Source organism: Vipera berus (genome assembly GCF_964194415.1).
Source record: "Vipera berus genome assembly, chromosome: 2".
In the NCBI taxonomy this organism is placed as follows: domain Eukaryota; kingdom Metazoa; phylum Chordata; class Lepidosauria; order Squamata; family Viperidae; genus Vipera; species Vipera berus.
The window spans coordinates 190348239-190362434 of NC_138203.1; the positions used below are offsets into that span (position 1 = coordinate 190348239).

General features: G+C 37.3%; 1 protein-coding gene across 4 annotated transcripts in view; it reads left to right on the forward strand.

Moving 5' to 3' along the window:
* KCNIP1 (potassium voltage-gated channel interacting protein 1) overlaps positions 1-14196 on the forward strand; it is a gene marked incomplete at both ends in the record, with an annotated part of 373406 nt that overhangs the window by 341360 nt on the left and 17850 nt on the right. For 3 of the 4 annotated variants that reach the window (XM_081321636.1, XM_081321637.1, XM_081321638.1), the window contains one exon: positions 2590-2714. In XM_081321636.1, coding sequence (XP_081177762.1) covers positions 2590-2714 — 125 coding nt within the window. Of the gene's footprint in view, positions 1-2553; positions 2715-14196 lie in introns of all 4 variants that reach the window. The other variant, XM_081321639.1, reaches the window with a different exon arrangement.

Here is a 14196-nt window from a genome sequence, read left to right on the forward strand (position 1 = left end):
GTGTGTGTGTGCGCGCGCACATGCATTTATATGTACAGGGAGAAAGAGAGAGATTTAGGGAAGAGCCTGAGACAATGCACAGATATAATACGTTCAGAGACATTATCCCCACTACAAATGATGCTTTGTTTTGAGATACACTTTATTAACATTGGCATGAGATCCATTCTTACTCCTTGCTTTTATCCCCATCTATGAAAACCACAAAAACAACGTCTTCTTTTAATTTCAAACTATATCAAAATGTGCACAAAAGTGGAAAACACGAGTCAGCAAAGTCTTTTGGGTAGTTGAAAACAAATAGCTAACTAATAATGCCTCACAAGAGCCAGTTTGGTGGAATGGTTAAGAAGGCATCATGATAGAAACGGGGGAGGGAGGGGCTATTTGTTCTAGTCCTGCCTTAGGCACAAAGCCAGCTGGGTCATCTTGGGCCAATCACTCTCACTCAGCCCTAGGAAAGAGTCAATGGCAAACCATTTTTTGAAAAAGCTTGCCAAGAATGCATCAGGGAGTCGGAGTCGGAGTCTGAGATTTGGACACAATTGAATGCAAAGAAAAAAGGGAAAAAAAAGCCTCGCCTATCTATTTTCCTTTTCATTACAAAGATCCCCGGGGAATACCACGCTACTTGGCAAACCTAGTAAATTGAAGAGGCATTTCCAAAGAGGAAATATTATGTCATTCCAGAAGAGGACATATTATTCCAATATTAAAAAAAAACCTACATGGAGACTTAGTCAATCTTGACCTGAAGAAAATTTCACCTTTTTTTTTTCTTACTGTTGGATTCAAAATGTAACTGTTGACACTGAAGAATGCATTGGGGAAATTTAGGAAACAAAATTCATTATTAAGACAAATTATTCTTTTTTTAATTACAAAAAAATCTCAGAATCTGTATTAACCACCATATAAGTTGCCTAAAGAAATTATGGAGGTTAAGAAAACTTGTAACTTTTTGCCATTTTTAAAGAATATGTATGTGAAAAAAATCTATAGGTTAAAGAAACAATGGATGGCAACTAATCAAGGAGAGAAACAACCTAGAACTAAGGAGAAACCTTCTAATAGTGAGAACAATTAACCACTGGAATAGCTTGCCATCAGAAGTTGGGGGTGCTTCATCACTGGAGGTTTTTAAGAAGAGACTGGACAGTCACTGGTCTGAAATGGTATAGGGGCTCCTGCTTGAGGAGGGGGCTGGACTAGAAGATCTCCAACGTCCATTCCAGCTCTATTCTGATTCTGATATTGATCTACATGTTCATATAATGAAGTCAACTTCAGAGCTTCTAAAATATTTTCTTTTCATGTCCATCCTTTCTCATTTCCAAGTGAAGAATTATATATGGTCATAGAATGCAATGAGGCATTCTTTGCTAAAAGTCCCCAAGCTGAATGCAAACTTCTAACATAATTAGAAACACATACCATCAAAAATAAAATATCTAATTACAATGAAACTGCTCTCTTTTCATTATCTTTAGGAGGTTACTATTCCATCTATGGACATGTGTGATTAGTAAGAGTGCTCAATTATTATACGAAAAAGTAAGGCTTTGGGGGAAAGAAATGTTCTCCATGGTGTCACTGCTTCTTACTTTAAAGAAATGTTTATTTATTTAGTTTTCTAAGCCACTGCAGTCATGTGACCCTAGGCAATATATAAAAGAAATGAACAACATATAATCATAAACTATCAACAAAATACAACCAATATAGAAATTAAGAACAGCTAACATGCATCAATACAAACATGTATACTCAGGATAAGCCCTGACTTAACTTCTAAAATAGCAATACAGCAAAAATAACATCAAGGCTAATGTAGCTTCTTTTGGGGAGGCTGTTCTATAACACAGGCAAGATATACTTACTTTACAACCTATACATTTCAGGAACTTATTACGCCTTTGCTATGTCTTCACTTAGCAGGAAAAAAGGCATATATCGGGGGCAATAATTCCAGGGAAATTACGGTTGTCTTTGATAACACTTTATTAATTAGAATGTCTTCTCCAACTCTTTTGTTGCATAACAAAAGAAAAATGGATCTTCATGCCTGCTAAATGTAATAATTGTTTGTTCTGATCTTAAATATATTGTGTGGAAGTAATTTATATCTGTTAATCAATACACATTGCCGTATTAGTGTATTAGAGGGGGATTTCACAACTTCTTGTCTACTATGTTTTAAGCACGTTGGGTCCTAGCTCTACCTGCAATTTGTGATATTGTTCTAAAAAAAAATCGCTGCATGTTGGAAAATCTTTTCAAATCAGTGAGCATGAACTTGGGACTCTTATCTTCTGGTTGCATTTGAAACATCTTAATGTTATTAAGGAATAGAGTATCACAACAGGAGTGCAATAATGAGTGGAATAATAATAGTTTGTGTGATAATAACTGTTACAAAGAAATGTGTGATGTGCCCCTGTTTCTTGGTGTTGATTTTATGTTAAATGGAACGGCATGGGTATACAGCTTAATATGCAATTATGTTCAAGTTCATTGGTCTTCATTTAATTCCTTCCACTACTTCTCAAACAGTATGGTGTTCCAAATCAAACTGTATCCTTGTTTTAGATAAAACTGAAGATGAATTGGAAATAACAACAGTATGTTATCGACCAGAAGGATTAGAACAACTTGAGGCACAAACCAATTTCACAAAGAAGGAACTTCAAGTACTTTACAGAGGATTCAAAAATGTAAGATGGTAAAATATACTTATTATGAACTGATCAGTAACTCAGAACAGGAGACAAAGTTTTTCTCAAGTCCTTCTTTAGATCTAAGATCAGGCAGATAAAAGGCTATTGTGCTTCTTTTTAATGTCATAAAGATACATTTAAAAGGATGCCAGGCTGAAAACATGCAGCTCACCTGTTAAATGTAGCCTGTGTTGTAGTTTTCTCATGTGCAAAATGGATGAGTTAATAGATCTGTAACCTGACAATTTCAGCCAAGCATTGTTTCTTCATTGTGTCAAATTAGATTTGGGACAGTCCATTATTGCTTTTGGATATTCTGGAAATATTTTGTATTTCCCAATTGTGGTCACATCCCATTCAGTTCATATATTTTTTACAAAATCCTCGCATTTAAAATTAATTGCTGAGGAGTTAGACATATCTGTTCCAATTGTTTGACAATAACAGAATGAATTACTTACCAAAATAAGTATTTGTAAGCTCTGATTTTCACTAAAGTTCTCTTTTCCTTCCATAGTATTATGAAGCTGCTTTTTTTATTTAGGGAGGTGGGAGGCAGATGGCACAATGTGACTATTTCAAAGCTAAAATATTAAATTTCTCCTTCCTTCCTTTCTTCCTTCCTTCCTTCGCCAAATCCTACTTTACATTATTAATTAATGTGAGCCTTTTTTAATATGCAGCTTGAACAGTGAGCTAGTGCTCTCCATAGTGATAGCTTACTATTCAAGCTGCATATTTAAAAGACTCACACTAATTAATAACTTGATTCTGCCACAATTTTTCAAAACATATTCAGAAGGTACAATTGTATGGCTTTCACTGTGTATATTATTAATGTAGTGGATTCAAGTGGAGAGAGCCAGATTTAGGAACAAAAAAATGCATATATATGTTGTAATTTATCTTAGTCTAAAATTCTACAGTTTGGGGAGCTATAACTGTGCTCAATAGCGCAAGACTGTTGAGATTGCAAGGAAACATATGACTAGCAGATAAAATTTGTACTTCAGCAATGAATCATAAGTATAATTCACTGAAATATATTAATTTCATAAAAAGCAAAATGTTTCATAGCATTAGTTTTTATTGATAAGATGTGTGGTAGTAAAGTCTTTGCTTCATTACTCATCCTGATTCCAATATTTCTAAGGGAGATATATTTTGCTACATTTCATCTCAATCAATTTGCCAAAGCTTTTCTGTGTCAGGATAGATCCAGATCTTTGTGTACGGCAAACCAATTACATACTTATACAATTCAACATCTTTAAATAGAAATTGGCCAGAAAATTGCTTTTATTTGCTGGAACAGATTTTGACAACTTGAATGAATATCATCATGTATTAGATAGATGATGATGATGATGATGATGATGATGATGATGATGATGATGATTATTATTATTATTATTATTATTATTATTATTATTATTATTATTATTATTATTATTATTATTATTATCATTATCTTTAAGAAATCAGCAATGTTCATGTAACAAAAAATGTAAAACTTAAGATTGTCCTTGGCCAGGACTGGATTAAGGCCAACTGATGCCCTAAGCACAGCACACAGTGGTATCCCCCAATCCCTCCATTGCTTAAATGACAAGACATTAAGACCCATTAAGTGCTGAAAACTAAACCCGAGTGTGTCAATGAAAGAATTAAGGACATGATAGCTAAGGGGAAATAATTCCGTGGTGTCCCCTCATCTTCTCTTAGTTCCTAATGATGTTTACATGCCATCAATTCATCTCCAACTCCAAGAAACCCCATGAATAGATTTTCTCCATGATGATCTGTCCCTAACCTGGTCCTTCAGCATTTCCAATGGTGTACTCATTGCCACTTTAACTGAGTCCATCCAACTTAGTGTTGGACATTCTCTTCTCTTTCCTTCCACCTTTCCCAGTAATTACAGCCTTCTCCAGAAAGCTAGATATTTACATAATGTATGAGAAATAGATTAGACTAGATTAGACTAGAAATACACTAGAAATAGACTAGACTAGACTAGACTAGACTAGACTAGACTAGACTAGACTAGACTAGAATAGACTAGACTAGACTAGACTAGAATAGAATAGAATAGAATAGAATAGAATAGAATAGAATAGAATAGAATAGAATAGAATAGAATAGAATAGAATAGAATAGAATAGAATAGAATAGAATAGAATAGAATAGAATCTGGAAGGGTCCTTGGAGGTCTTCTAATCCAGCCCCCTCCTCGAGCAGGAGAACCTATACCATTTCTGACAAGTGATTGTCTAGCCTCTTCTTAAAATTCTCCAGGGATGGAGCACCCACAATTTCTGAAGGCAAACTGTTCCACTGGTTAATTTTCCTCACTGTTAGGAAGTTTCTCCTTAATTCCAGGTTGTTTCTCTCTTTGATCAGTTTCAACCATTGTTCCTTGTCCTGCCCTCTGGTGCTTTGGAGAATAACATGACCCCCTCTTCTTTGTGGCAGCCCTCAAATACTAGAATACTGCTATCATGTTTCCCCTTTTTCTTTTCTTTAGACTAGCCAAACCCAAGTCCCGTAGCCATTCTTTTTTATGTTTTAGTCTGCAGGCCCTTGATCATTTAGTTGCTCTTCTTGGAACTTTTTCCAAGGTCTCAACATCTTTTTTGTAGTATGGTGACCAAAACTGGCTGCAGTATTCAAGGTGTGGTCTTACTAGGGTTTTATAAAGCGGTACTAATACTTTGCGTGAACTTGATTCTATACCTCTGTTTATACAACCCAGGATTGTATTAGCTTTTTTGGTTGCTGCTGCACACTGCTAGCTCATAGTCAAGTGATCGTCCACTTGAGTGAGAATCCTAGATTTTTTGGTGCCCTAAGTATACATTTATCATTGTGAGGAAAACCCTAACTAAAAGCAAAACCAAGGTATTTGAAAAATAGAAACAAGGAAATATACTTAAAAATACTTACAGTGAGTCACTGGATTCCATACTGGCAGACTGCAAAAGAGAGCCCTCAGCAAGCCCACTCTTCAGACAGTGCCATTTCCTCTGGACTGCTTTAATTGACTTTACTACTAACCTTTCACACCTTTCTGATGGTATCAACACATACCATACTCATTGGTGTCTATTTGCTTTTTGCTGACCATTTCCACCCCAGGGTCACAGCACTGGGTGTTAGGTTATGCATTTACTTCTACCAAAAGCCGTGATACATGTTTTTTACATTTACTATAATGTGGAATGTTCCATATAAAGGTAAAGGTAAAGTTTCCCCCACACATGCGTGCTAGTCATTTCCGACTATAGGGGCCGGTGCTCATCTCTGTTTCAAAGCCGAAGAGCCAGCATTTGTCCGAGGGTGTCTACCGTGGTCATGTGGCCAGCATGACTAGATGCCAAAGGTGCACGGAACACTGTTACCCTCCCACTGTAGTGGTCCCTATTTTTCTACTTGCATTTTTTTTACGTGCTTTCGAACTGCTAGGTTGGCAGAAGCTGGGACGAGTAACAGGCACTCACTGTGTTATGCGGCACTCGGGATTCGACCCGCCAAACTGCCGACCTTCTGATCGACAGGCTCAGTGTCCTAACCCACTGAGCCACCACGTCCATACTGTTCCATATTGCTGTCTTATTTGTCCTTGCCCTCTCAGGTTGGAGACAGATATTTAGTCAGCATAAGAGGCAAACTTTTAGGTACAGATACAATCCAAGTGCCTCCTAGTAGCTAGAGGAAGGCAGTGTTTATCTTCCAAAAATGGCTCATAGCAAGGACAACATATCAAGCACTGGGTGGAGCACAGTTGAAAATTAATTAAAAAAAACTAAGTCTCAAATAGGCAAGTCTGGGCTGTCCTGGAATGTTGGAAGCTCTGTTGGGTGTGTCCATGTAAGTGTTACTGAAAGTGGGAATCCCGTCTGGTAAAAAGTGATGGAGCAAGTTTTATTCCTGCTGGCAACAGTAAGGAGACGTATTCAGGGGAATACCTGATATTGTCAGGGAAAACCTGGTCTAGCTAACTACATTTTTGGAAATTCAAATCCACTAACATTCTGTCTTATTCATACCTTATGACATACTGACTCCAAGGAGATGAAAGATTTATTTATTTGTTAGGTTTTTATCCTGCCTTTATTACTTTGGAAATCAAGCTTCAATATTATACTCCATATAGACCATTCTGCCAGCTCTTTGTCTGAGACAGTGCTAATCTGAATTCACTTCTGTCTGCCTTTTGTCCTAGCTCAGGGGTCAGCAACCTGAAACAGTGAAAGAGCCACTCGGAACGGGTTGCCTCACAAAAGGAAAAACTGGGAGCCGCAAAAAATGTGTGCACATGCACGTACATGCGTGCATGTGCAGAACAGGGTTTGACTGAAGAGTGGAGCCAAGGCGAGATATGCACCTACCCTGCATATCTGAATTGATTGGTTGAATTTTTTTAGTCCCACTTTTTTTTTTTTTGGACTGCACATGGCAGAGGACTGGGAGCCGCAAGAGACGGCTGAAAGAGCCGCATGCGGCTCCGGAGCCGCGGGTTGCAGACCTGTGTCCTAGCTGCACATGTACAGAGGATAGTCAACAGCATGGACTCTGTGTGTGTGCAGCTAGGACAAAAGGCAGATTCAAGTGAACTCAGATTAGCACTGTCTCAGACAAAGAGCAGGCAGAATGGTATATATGGAGTATAATATTAAATCTTGATTTTCAGAGTAATAAAGGCAGGATAAAAATCTAACAAGTAAATAAATCTATCATCTCCTTGGGAGTCAGTATGTCATAAGGTATTAATAAGACAGAATGTTGGTGGATTTGAATTTCCAAAAAAATTAATATTAGTTTTCTCTTGGCAGAGACCTGAAATTCTGAAAACTCTTGAGCATAGAGGACATGATCATTTCTGATTTCAGTATCAGGCTGATATGAATTATCCTGGCTATCCCCAATTTTTCTCTATACAACTGAGCACTTTTCTATGGATTATGGATTGATTATGGATTATGAAGGCAAGACTCTTAATTCGAGGTGTGAGTCACAAGGGCCAAGAATATTGAGGACCTATATCAACTCATAACATGGTTGTTAGTGTTAAGAGTGCTTGAACTGATTTACCCTAGTCCTCATTGAAGGGTTACTCTTACTGCACTGAAATGTAGGTTATTTATCAAAATGTGTTTACAAAAAAAGCGATTATATGATGGTGTAATGTTGCATAGTATAAGAATGCATTGATATTTTTTTAAATGATACTTTTGCAGAGAAACTCAAGAATATTTAAGCTAGCTTCTGAATATGTAAGAAAAAAAAGGATTAAAAAGTAACTTGTTATTTTCCCATAAAGTTTTATATCCTAACTGTGAAAATTCTCAATTTATAGAATTGTAAAAGAGCATCGGAATACCCCAATTATCCCTGATATGCACAAATGTCTACTTATATAGTTTAAAGGATTGTGCATAATTAACCAGACAGAATATTCATCAAAATCCTTAATGAACTAGTTTTGTCATAGTTATGTTGCTCCAACAGAAATTACATTAAGGGGCATACCTGCTTGATTTCCCAAGGAATAAGTCTGAAGATTTAGTGTATTAAGTTATTCTCTCTATTGCTAATGAGATCTCTTGAGCATTCTTGATTCTTGTGAAACAAAACTGTGACCATTTAAGTATAAATGAATTGGAACTAGTAGATGCATTTGAAATTATACTATATTTTACATAGAAATACCAAAGAATTTGGTAGGCACTGTGACACCAGATCATCTATATGTCTGTTTAGTCTAATTTTTTGGGGAGGCTGACTATTGAGGGACTGCTTCATTGTCCTTGGTTTCCTTTTTTAAAATAGTTCTTTACTTGTAAATCAGAACTGAATGGAGCAGTCCTTGAAACTGATAATAGGTCAGCATAAATTAATAAGTTCAAATGTACAGCAATAGCAATAGCACTTAGACTTATATACTGATTTATTCTGCTTTACAGCCCTCTCTAAATAGTTTACAGAGTCAGCATATTGCCCCCCCCAACAATCTGGGGCCTCATTTTACCGATCTCAGAAGGATAGAAGGTAAAGTTGACCTTGAGGTGGTCAGGATTGAACTGCTGGCAGTTGGCAGAATTAACCTGCAATACTACATTCTAACCAGTGTGGGATTCAGCTAGTTCGCACCACTTCAACAGAACCGGTAGCTAAAAAATTTTTGCCCAAGCCCAGAATGGGCTTCCAGAAGAGGCATCCACACAGACAACTGGTTGTTCCATATTTGAATCCCACCACTCATTCTAACCAATGTGCCACCCCAGCTCAATAGGACATGTGTTTCTTAGAGGGTGGTCTTAGGACACCACCACCACCCCAGGCCCTCTAAGGGGATTCACAAATCAACATTATTTACCAGGCTAAGTTAAATAATAATTTAATATTAAAATCCCGATAAACAACTGAGAGAAGTGGTAGTGGTAGTGAATGCATCAATTTTAATTTTTACTGTGGTAAATATTGAAAGATATAATTATATGAACAAAAGCTCTTTGGGGATTCTTCATAATTTTGAAAAGTGGGGAAAAGCCCTGAGAGAAAAATGTTTTAAAAAATGTCTTAAGCACTTAGACTTATATACCACTTCACAGTTCTGTTCAGCCTTCTCTAAGCAGTTTATAGAGTCAGCATATTGCCCCCTATAATCTGGGTCCTCATTTTACCCATCTCGGAAGGCAGAGTCGACCTGCTTCAAGCATAGAATTTTATAAGACTTCCAAGCTTATAACCATTTTCCGCATGTACTCCTCCATGATCTCTCATGACTTCTTCCATTTTTCTTTGTCATTTTCCACAAATTATTGCAACATTGGTATCATAAAAGCTTACCAATTAAGAGGGACTCTTGTGTTCATCTGTACATATTCATAATAGATTTCTGATCTATGAATACGAAAAAATAAATGTCTCTTTTATAACTTGCTCTTTAATGTCCCAATTCCTTTTCTTTAAATGGTAGCCAGCTGGGTCATTTTTAATAGTAATTTTATTAAGCCTTACAATTAATAAGTTAAAAATGAACACGTTAGAATAACTAAAAGAAATTAAAAAAAACATAAAGTTCAGAAAAGAGAAAAAAGAAAGAAAAAGAGAAGAAAAAATAAGAATATGTTAAAGGAAAAGTATATACTGTATATAAACAACTTCCCTCTTCATCACAACAAATATAAACAATTTTAGAATTTATCTTCTCTTAAAATATAACAAATGAACTCAATAAACTAGCCTAGCCTAGCCTAGCCTACCTTAGCCTAGCCTACCTTAGCCTAGCCTAGCCTAGCCTAGCCTAGCCTAGCCTAGAATAGAATAGAACAGAACAGAACAGAACAGAACAGAACAGAACAGAATAGAATAGAATAGAATAACAGAGTTGGAAGGGACCTTGGAGGTCATCTACGCCAACCTCCTGCTCAGGCAAGAAACCCTACACCATTTCAGACAAATGGCTGTCCAGTCTCTTCTTAAAAACCTCCAGTACTGGAGAAGTCACAACTTCTGGAGGCAGGTTGTTCCACTAATTAATTGTCCTAACTGTCATGAAATTTCTCCTTAGTTCTAGGTTGCTTCTCTCCTTGATTGGTTTCCTTCCATTGCTTCTTGTCTTGCCTTCAGGTGCTTTGGAGAATAGCTTGACTCCCTCTTCTTTGTGGCAGCCCCTGAGATACTGGAAGAGTTGCTATCATGTCACCCCTAGTTTTTCTCTTCATTAAACTAGACATGCCCAATTCCAGCAACCGTTCCTTATATGTTTTAGCCAGTGCTTTTTTTCTAAAAAAAAAAAAAGGTGCCGGAACTCTCATCTTGGTGGGCGCAGGAGGCAGGGTGGGGGTGGGGGTGGGGGGGCAGTGCTGCTGCAGTTACAGGTACAAAGGGTATTGGTGGGGGCTCCCCTCCCTGGGGCTGGAGCTGGCGCGGCTGGTGCTGTGGGAGCAGCAGAGCCCACTCTATATGGCGGGGCTGCACAATGCGGGCAGCGGAGGCGGTGTGGGCCAGGCGATGTTTTAATCTTATGACTTTAAAAATATATTTTTTCTATTGTAAGTTTCCCCAAACCTCGCCAAGTGGATTGCATACAAATATTATATAATTGGTAAATAAATGTAGAACATATGTTAAATATACATCAAATGATAATATGCTTCCCTACAAAGTCAATTCTTGCTCAATGACAGACCAACAAGTTAACTCAGAAAGGCAAGAGGAAAATCTAGAAGAGGTCTGTGCAGCTCTTCAACATCTTCATCAACGATTTGGATGAGGGGATAGATGGGGAACTCATCAAATTTGCAGACAACACCAAGCTGGCAGGAATAGCCAATACTCCAGAAGATAGGCTTAAGATACAGGAGGATCTGGACAGACTCGAACACTGGGCACTATCTAACAAAATGAAATTCAATGGTGAAAAAAAGTAAGGTTCTACATTTAGGCAGGAAAAATCAAATGCACAGGTATAGTATAGGTGGTACCTTGCTCAATAGTAGTAACTGTGAGAGGGATCTTGGAGTCCTAGTAGACAATCACTTCAATGTGAACCATCAGTGTGCTGCAGCTGCCAAAAAAGCCAACACAGTGCTAGGCTGCATTAACAGAGGGATAGAATCAAGATCACGTGAAGTACTAATACCACTTTACAATGCCTTGGTAAGGCCACACCTGGAATACTGCATCCAGTTTTGGTCACCACGATGTAAAAAAGATGTCGAGACTCTAGAAAGAGTACAGAGAAGAGCAACAATGATGATTGGGGAACTGGAGGCTAAAACATATAGGGAACAGTTGCTGGAATTGGGTATGTGTAGTTTAATGAAGAGAAGGGCGAGGAGTGACATGATAGCAGTGCTCCAATATCTCAGGGGCTGCCACAAAGAAGAGGGAGGGAAGCTATTCTCCAAAGCACCTGAAAGCAGGACAAGAAGCAATGGATGGAAACTAGTCAAGGAGAAAAGCAACCTAGAACTAAGGAGAAATTTCCTGACAGTTAGAACAACTAACCAGTGGAACAACCTGCCTCCAGAAGTGGTGAATGCTCCAACACTGGAAGTTTTTAAGAAGAGACTGGTCAGCCATTTGTCTGAAATGGTATAGGGTTTCCTGCCTGAGTAGGGGGTTGGACTAGATGACCTCCAAGGTTCCTTCCTTTTATTATTATTATTATTATTATTATTATTATTATTATTATTATTATTATTATTATTATTATTATTATTATTATTATTATTATTATTATTATTAACTTGTAGAAAGGAAAGGCCCACACTGATAAATTAAAAATCTTTGTGGTGTGCAAAGGAATGCTGGTGGGCTAATCAATGATTTGGTGACTAGAGGAGCATCTACAGTGTTGGAGCTTGTGGTCATGGTAAGCCATGGAGGCACTAGGCAACATGACTTTCAGGGCAGTGGTGGTGATTTTATTACTTTAAAAAAAAACTCTGTGCTCTGTCCAAGGGTGCTTGGTAGGCTGCATGTACAGGCCTGGTCTAGAATTTATTTTGGAGCATTCAACTATCTAGAGCAGGCATGTCAAACTCATTTTGTTTGAGGCAACTTTTTATAAAAGAATTGCCATTAATTTGTTTTAATAAAATAATTTTAATCAATTTTTCACTTGATTTCAAATTAAATGAATGAGATTTTTTTAGTACAATTGCCAAATGCAATAAACTGGTTTTAGGTATATGTTACTGGAAGGAAAAAGCAATCCCTGTTGCGTTACTGATCCCAGAGAAACATTTGCATGTATGCAGGTATCCTTAGGGAGCCATAGTTATGGATGAGAAATATTGGCTGCAAAGTTGGCATTTCTGGATGTAATACAGATATTTTGGACTTATTTTTGTTTCTTTGCATGTTTGATATTTTTAAAAAGGCATATGCTACTGACTACGCTTATGTACATATGTAACATGATCACTGCTTGTCCAAACTTTTACTATACAGATAATACCCCCAGAAATTATTTTAGCCTTTTTAATAAATGTTGTTATTGATGTTAAGCTCACCAGGGAAATTGTTGATATTGTTATGTATATACTAGGTTAATTATTTAAAGACTGAAGTGCAACATAACTAGATTCTAAATAATCTATTTTTCAAAACACACAACAGTCCAAACAGTAAAAGTAAAGTCCAAATTAAGAATATTTCATTCTTAAGAATTGTTTAGATTCAAAATAGTTTTCAAGAGTGTACAAAAGATACTATTTTTTTTCTAGAATCAGCTAAATTAGACATATTACATTGAGAAAAATGTTTCTCATTTCTTTCCTGTTACCTTTGATTTCATTGCAGAGATGTTAACATAAGAAATAGATTATTTTGTTATCTAATTTTACCTTCCAAAAGACAGAAGCAGACGAAAAATGTGAGGTTCTTTCCTGTTGGCTTTTCTGAATTAGCTGTTTTAGATTCTAAAAGTTTAGTTCCTAAAGAAGTAATCCTGTAAATAATTTTAATGTCCTCCTCTAGTGCAGGCTCTTTTATGACTCGTGGACTTCAACTCCCAGAATTCCTGAGCCAGCATGGCTCAGCTTGGAAACCTCTCCCTTTCCCCTCAGCATGGCTGGCTCAGGATTTCTGGGAGTTGAAGTCCACGAGTCATAAAAAAGAGCCAAGGTTGCTAGCCCTGCAATAGGCTTAGGAAATCCAATAAGGGAGCTGGGTTGTTTGTTTGTTTTTTTGTTTTTTTGCAAAAAAAAAAAAAAAAGGTTCCGGAACGCCGTTCTGAGTGTTCTATGAGAAAAAAGCCCTGGTTTTAGCCTCCAGCCCCCTAATCATCTTTGTTGCCCTTCTCTGCACTCTTTCTAGAGTCTCAGCATCTTTTTTACATCATGGTGACCAAACCTGGATGCAGTATTTCGAGTGTGGCCTTACCAAAGCATTATAAAATGGTATTAACACCTCATGTGACCTTGGTTCTACATCTCTGTTAATGCAGCGTAAAACTTTGTTGGCTTTTTTGGCAGCTGCAGCAAACTGCTGGCTCATATTAAAGTGATAGTCCACTAGGTCTCCAAGTTCCCTTTCGCAGTTACTACTACTGAGCGAAGTACTACCTATACTGTATCTGTACATTTGGTTTTTCTTTCCTAAATGTAGAACCTTACTTTTTTCACCATTGAATTTCATTTTGTTAGATAGCACTCAATGTTCAAGTCTGTCAAGATCCTTCTGTATCTTAAACCTATCTTCTGGAGTGTTGGCTATTTCCGCCAGCTTGGTGTCAGCTGAAAGTTTAATGAGTTCCCCATCTATCCATCATCCAAATCATTGATGAAGATGTTGAAGAGAACTGGGCCTAAAACAGAGCCTTGGGGTGCCCCACTTCATACTTCCTGCCATGTAGATGCAGTTCCATTGAACTGTTGAATGCGGTTGGTCAGTCAACTTCCCATATGTCATCTCTTATCTACATACATATTTTTAAAATCTCATTCTAGCCCAGTTAGCAAAA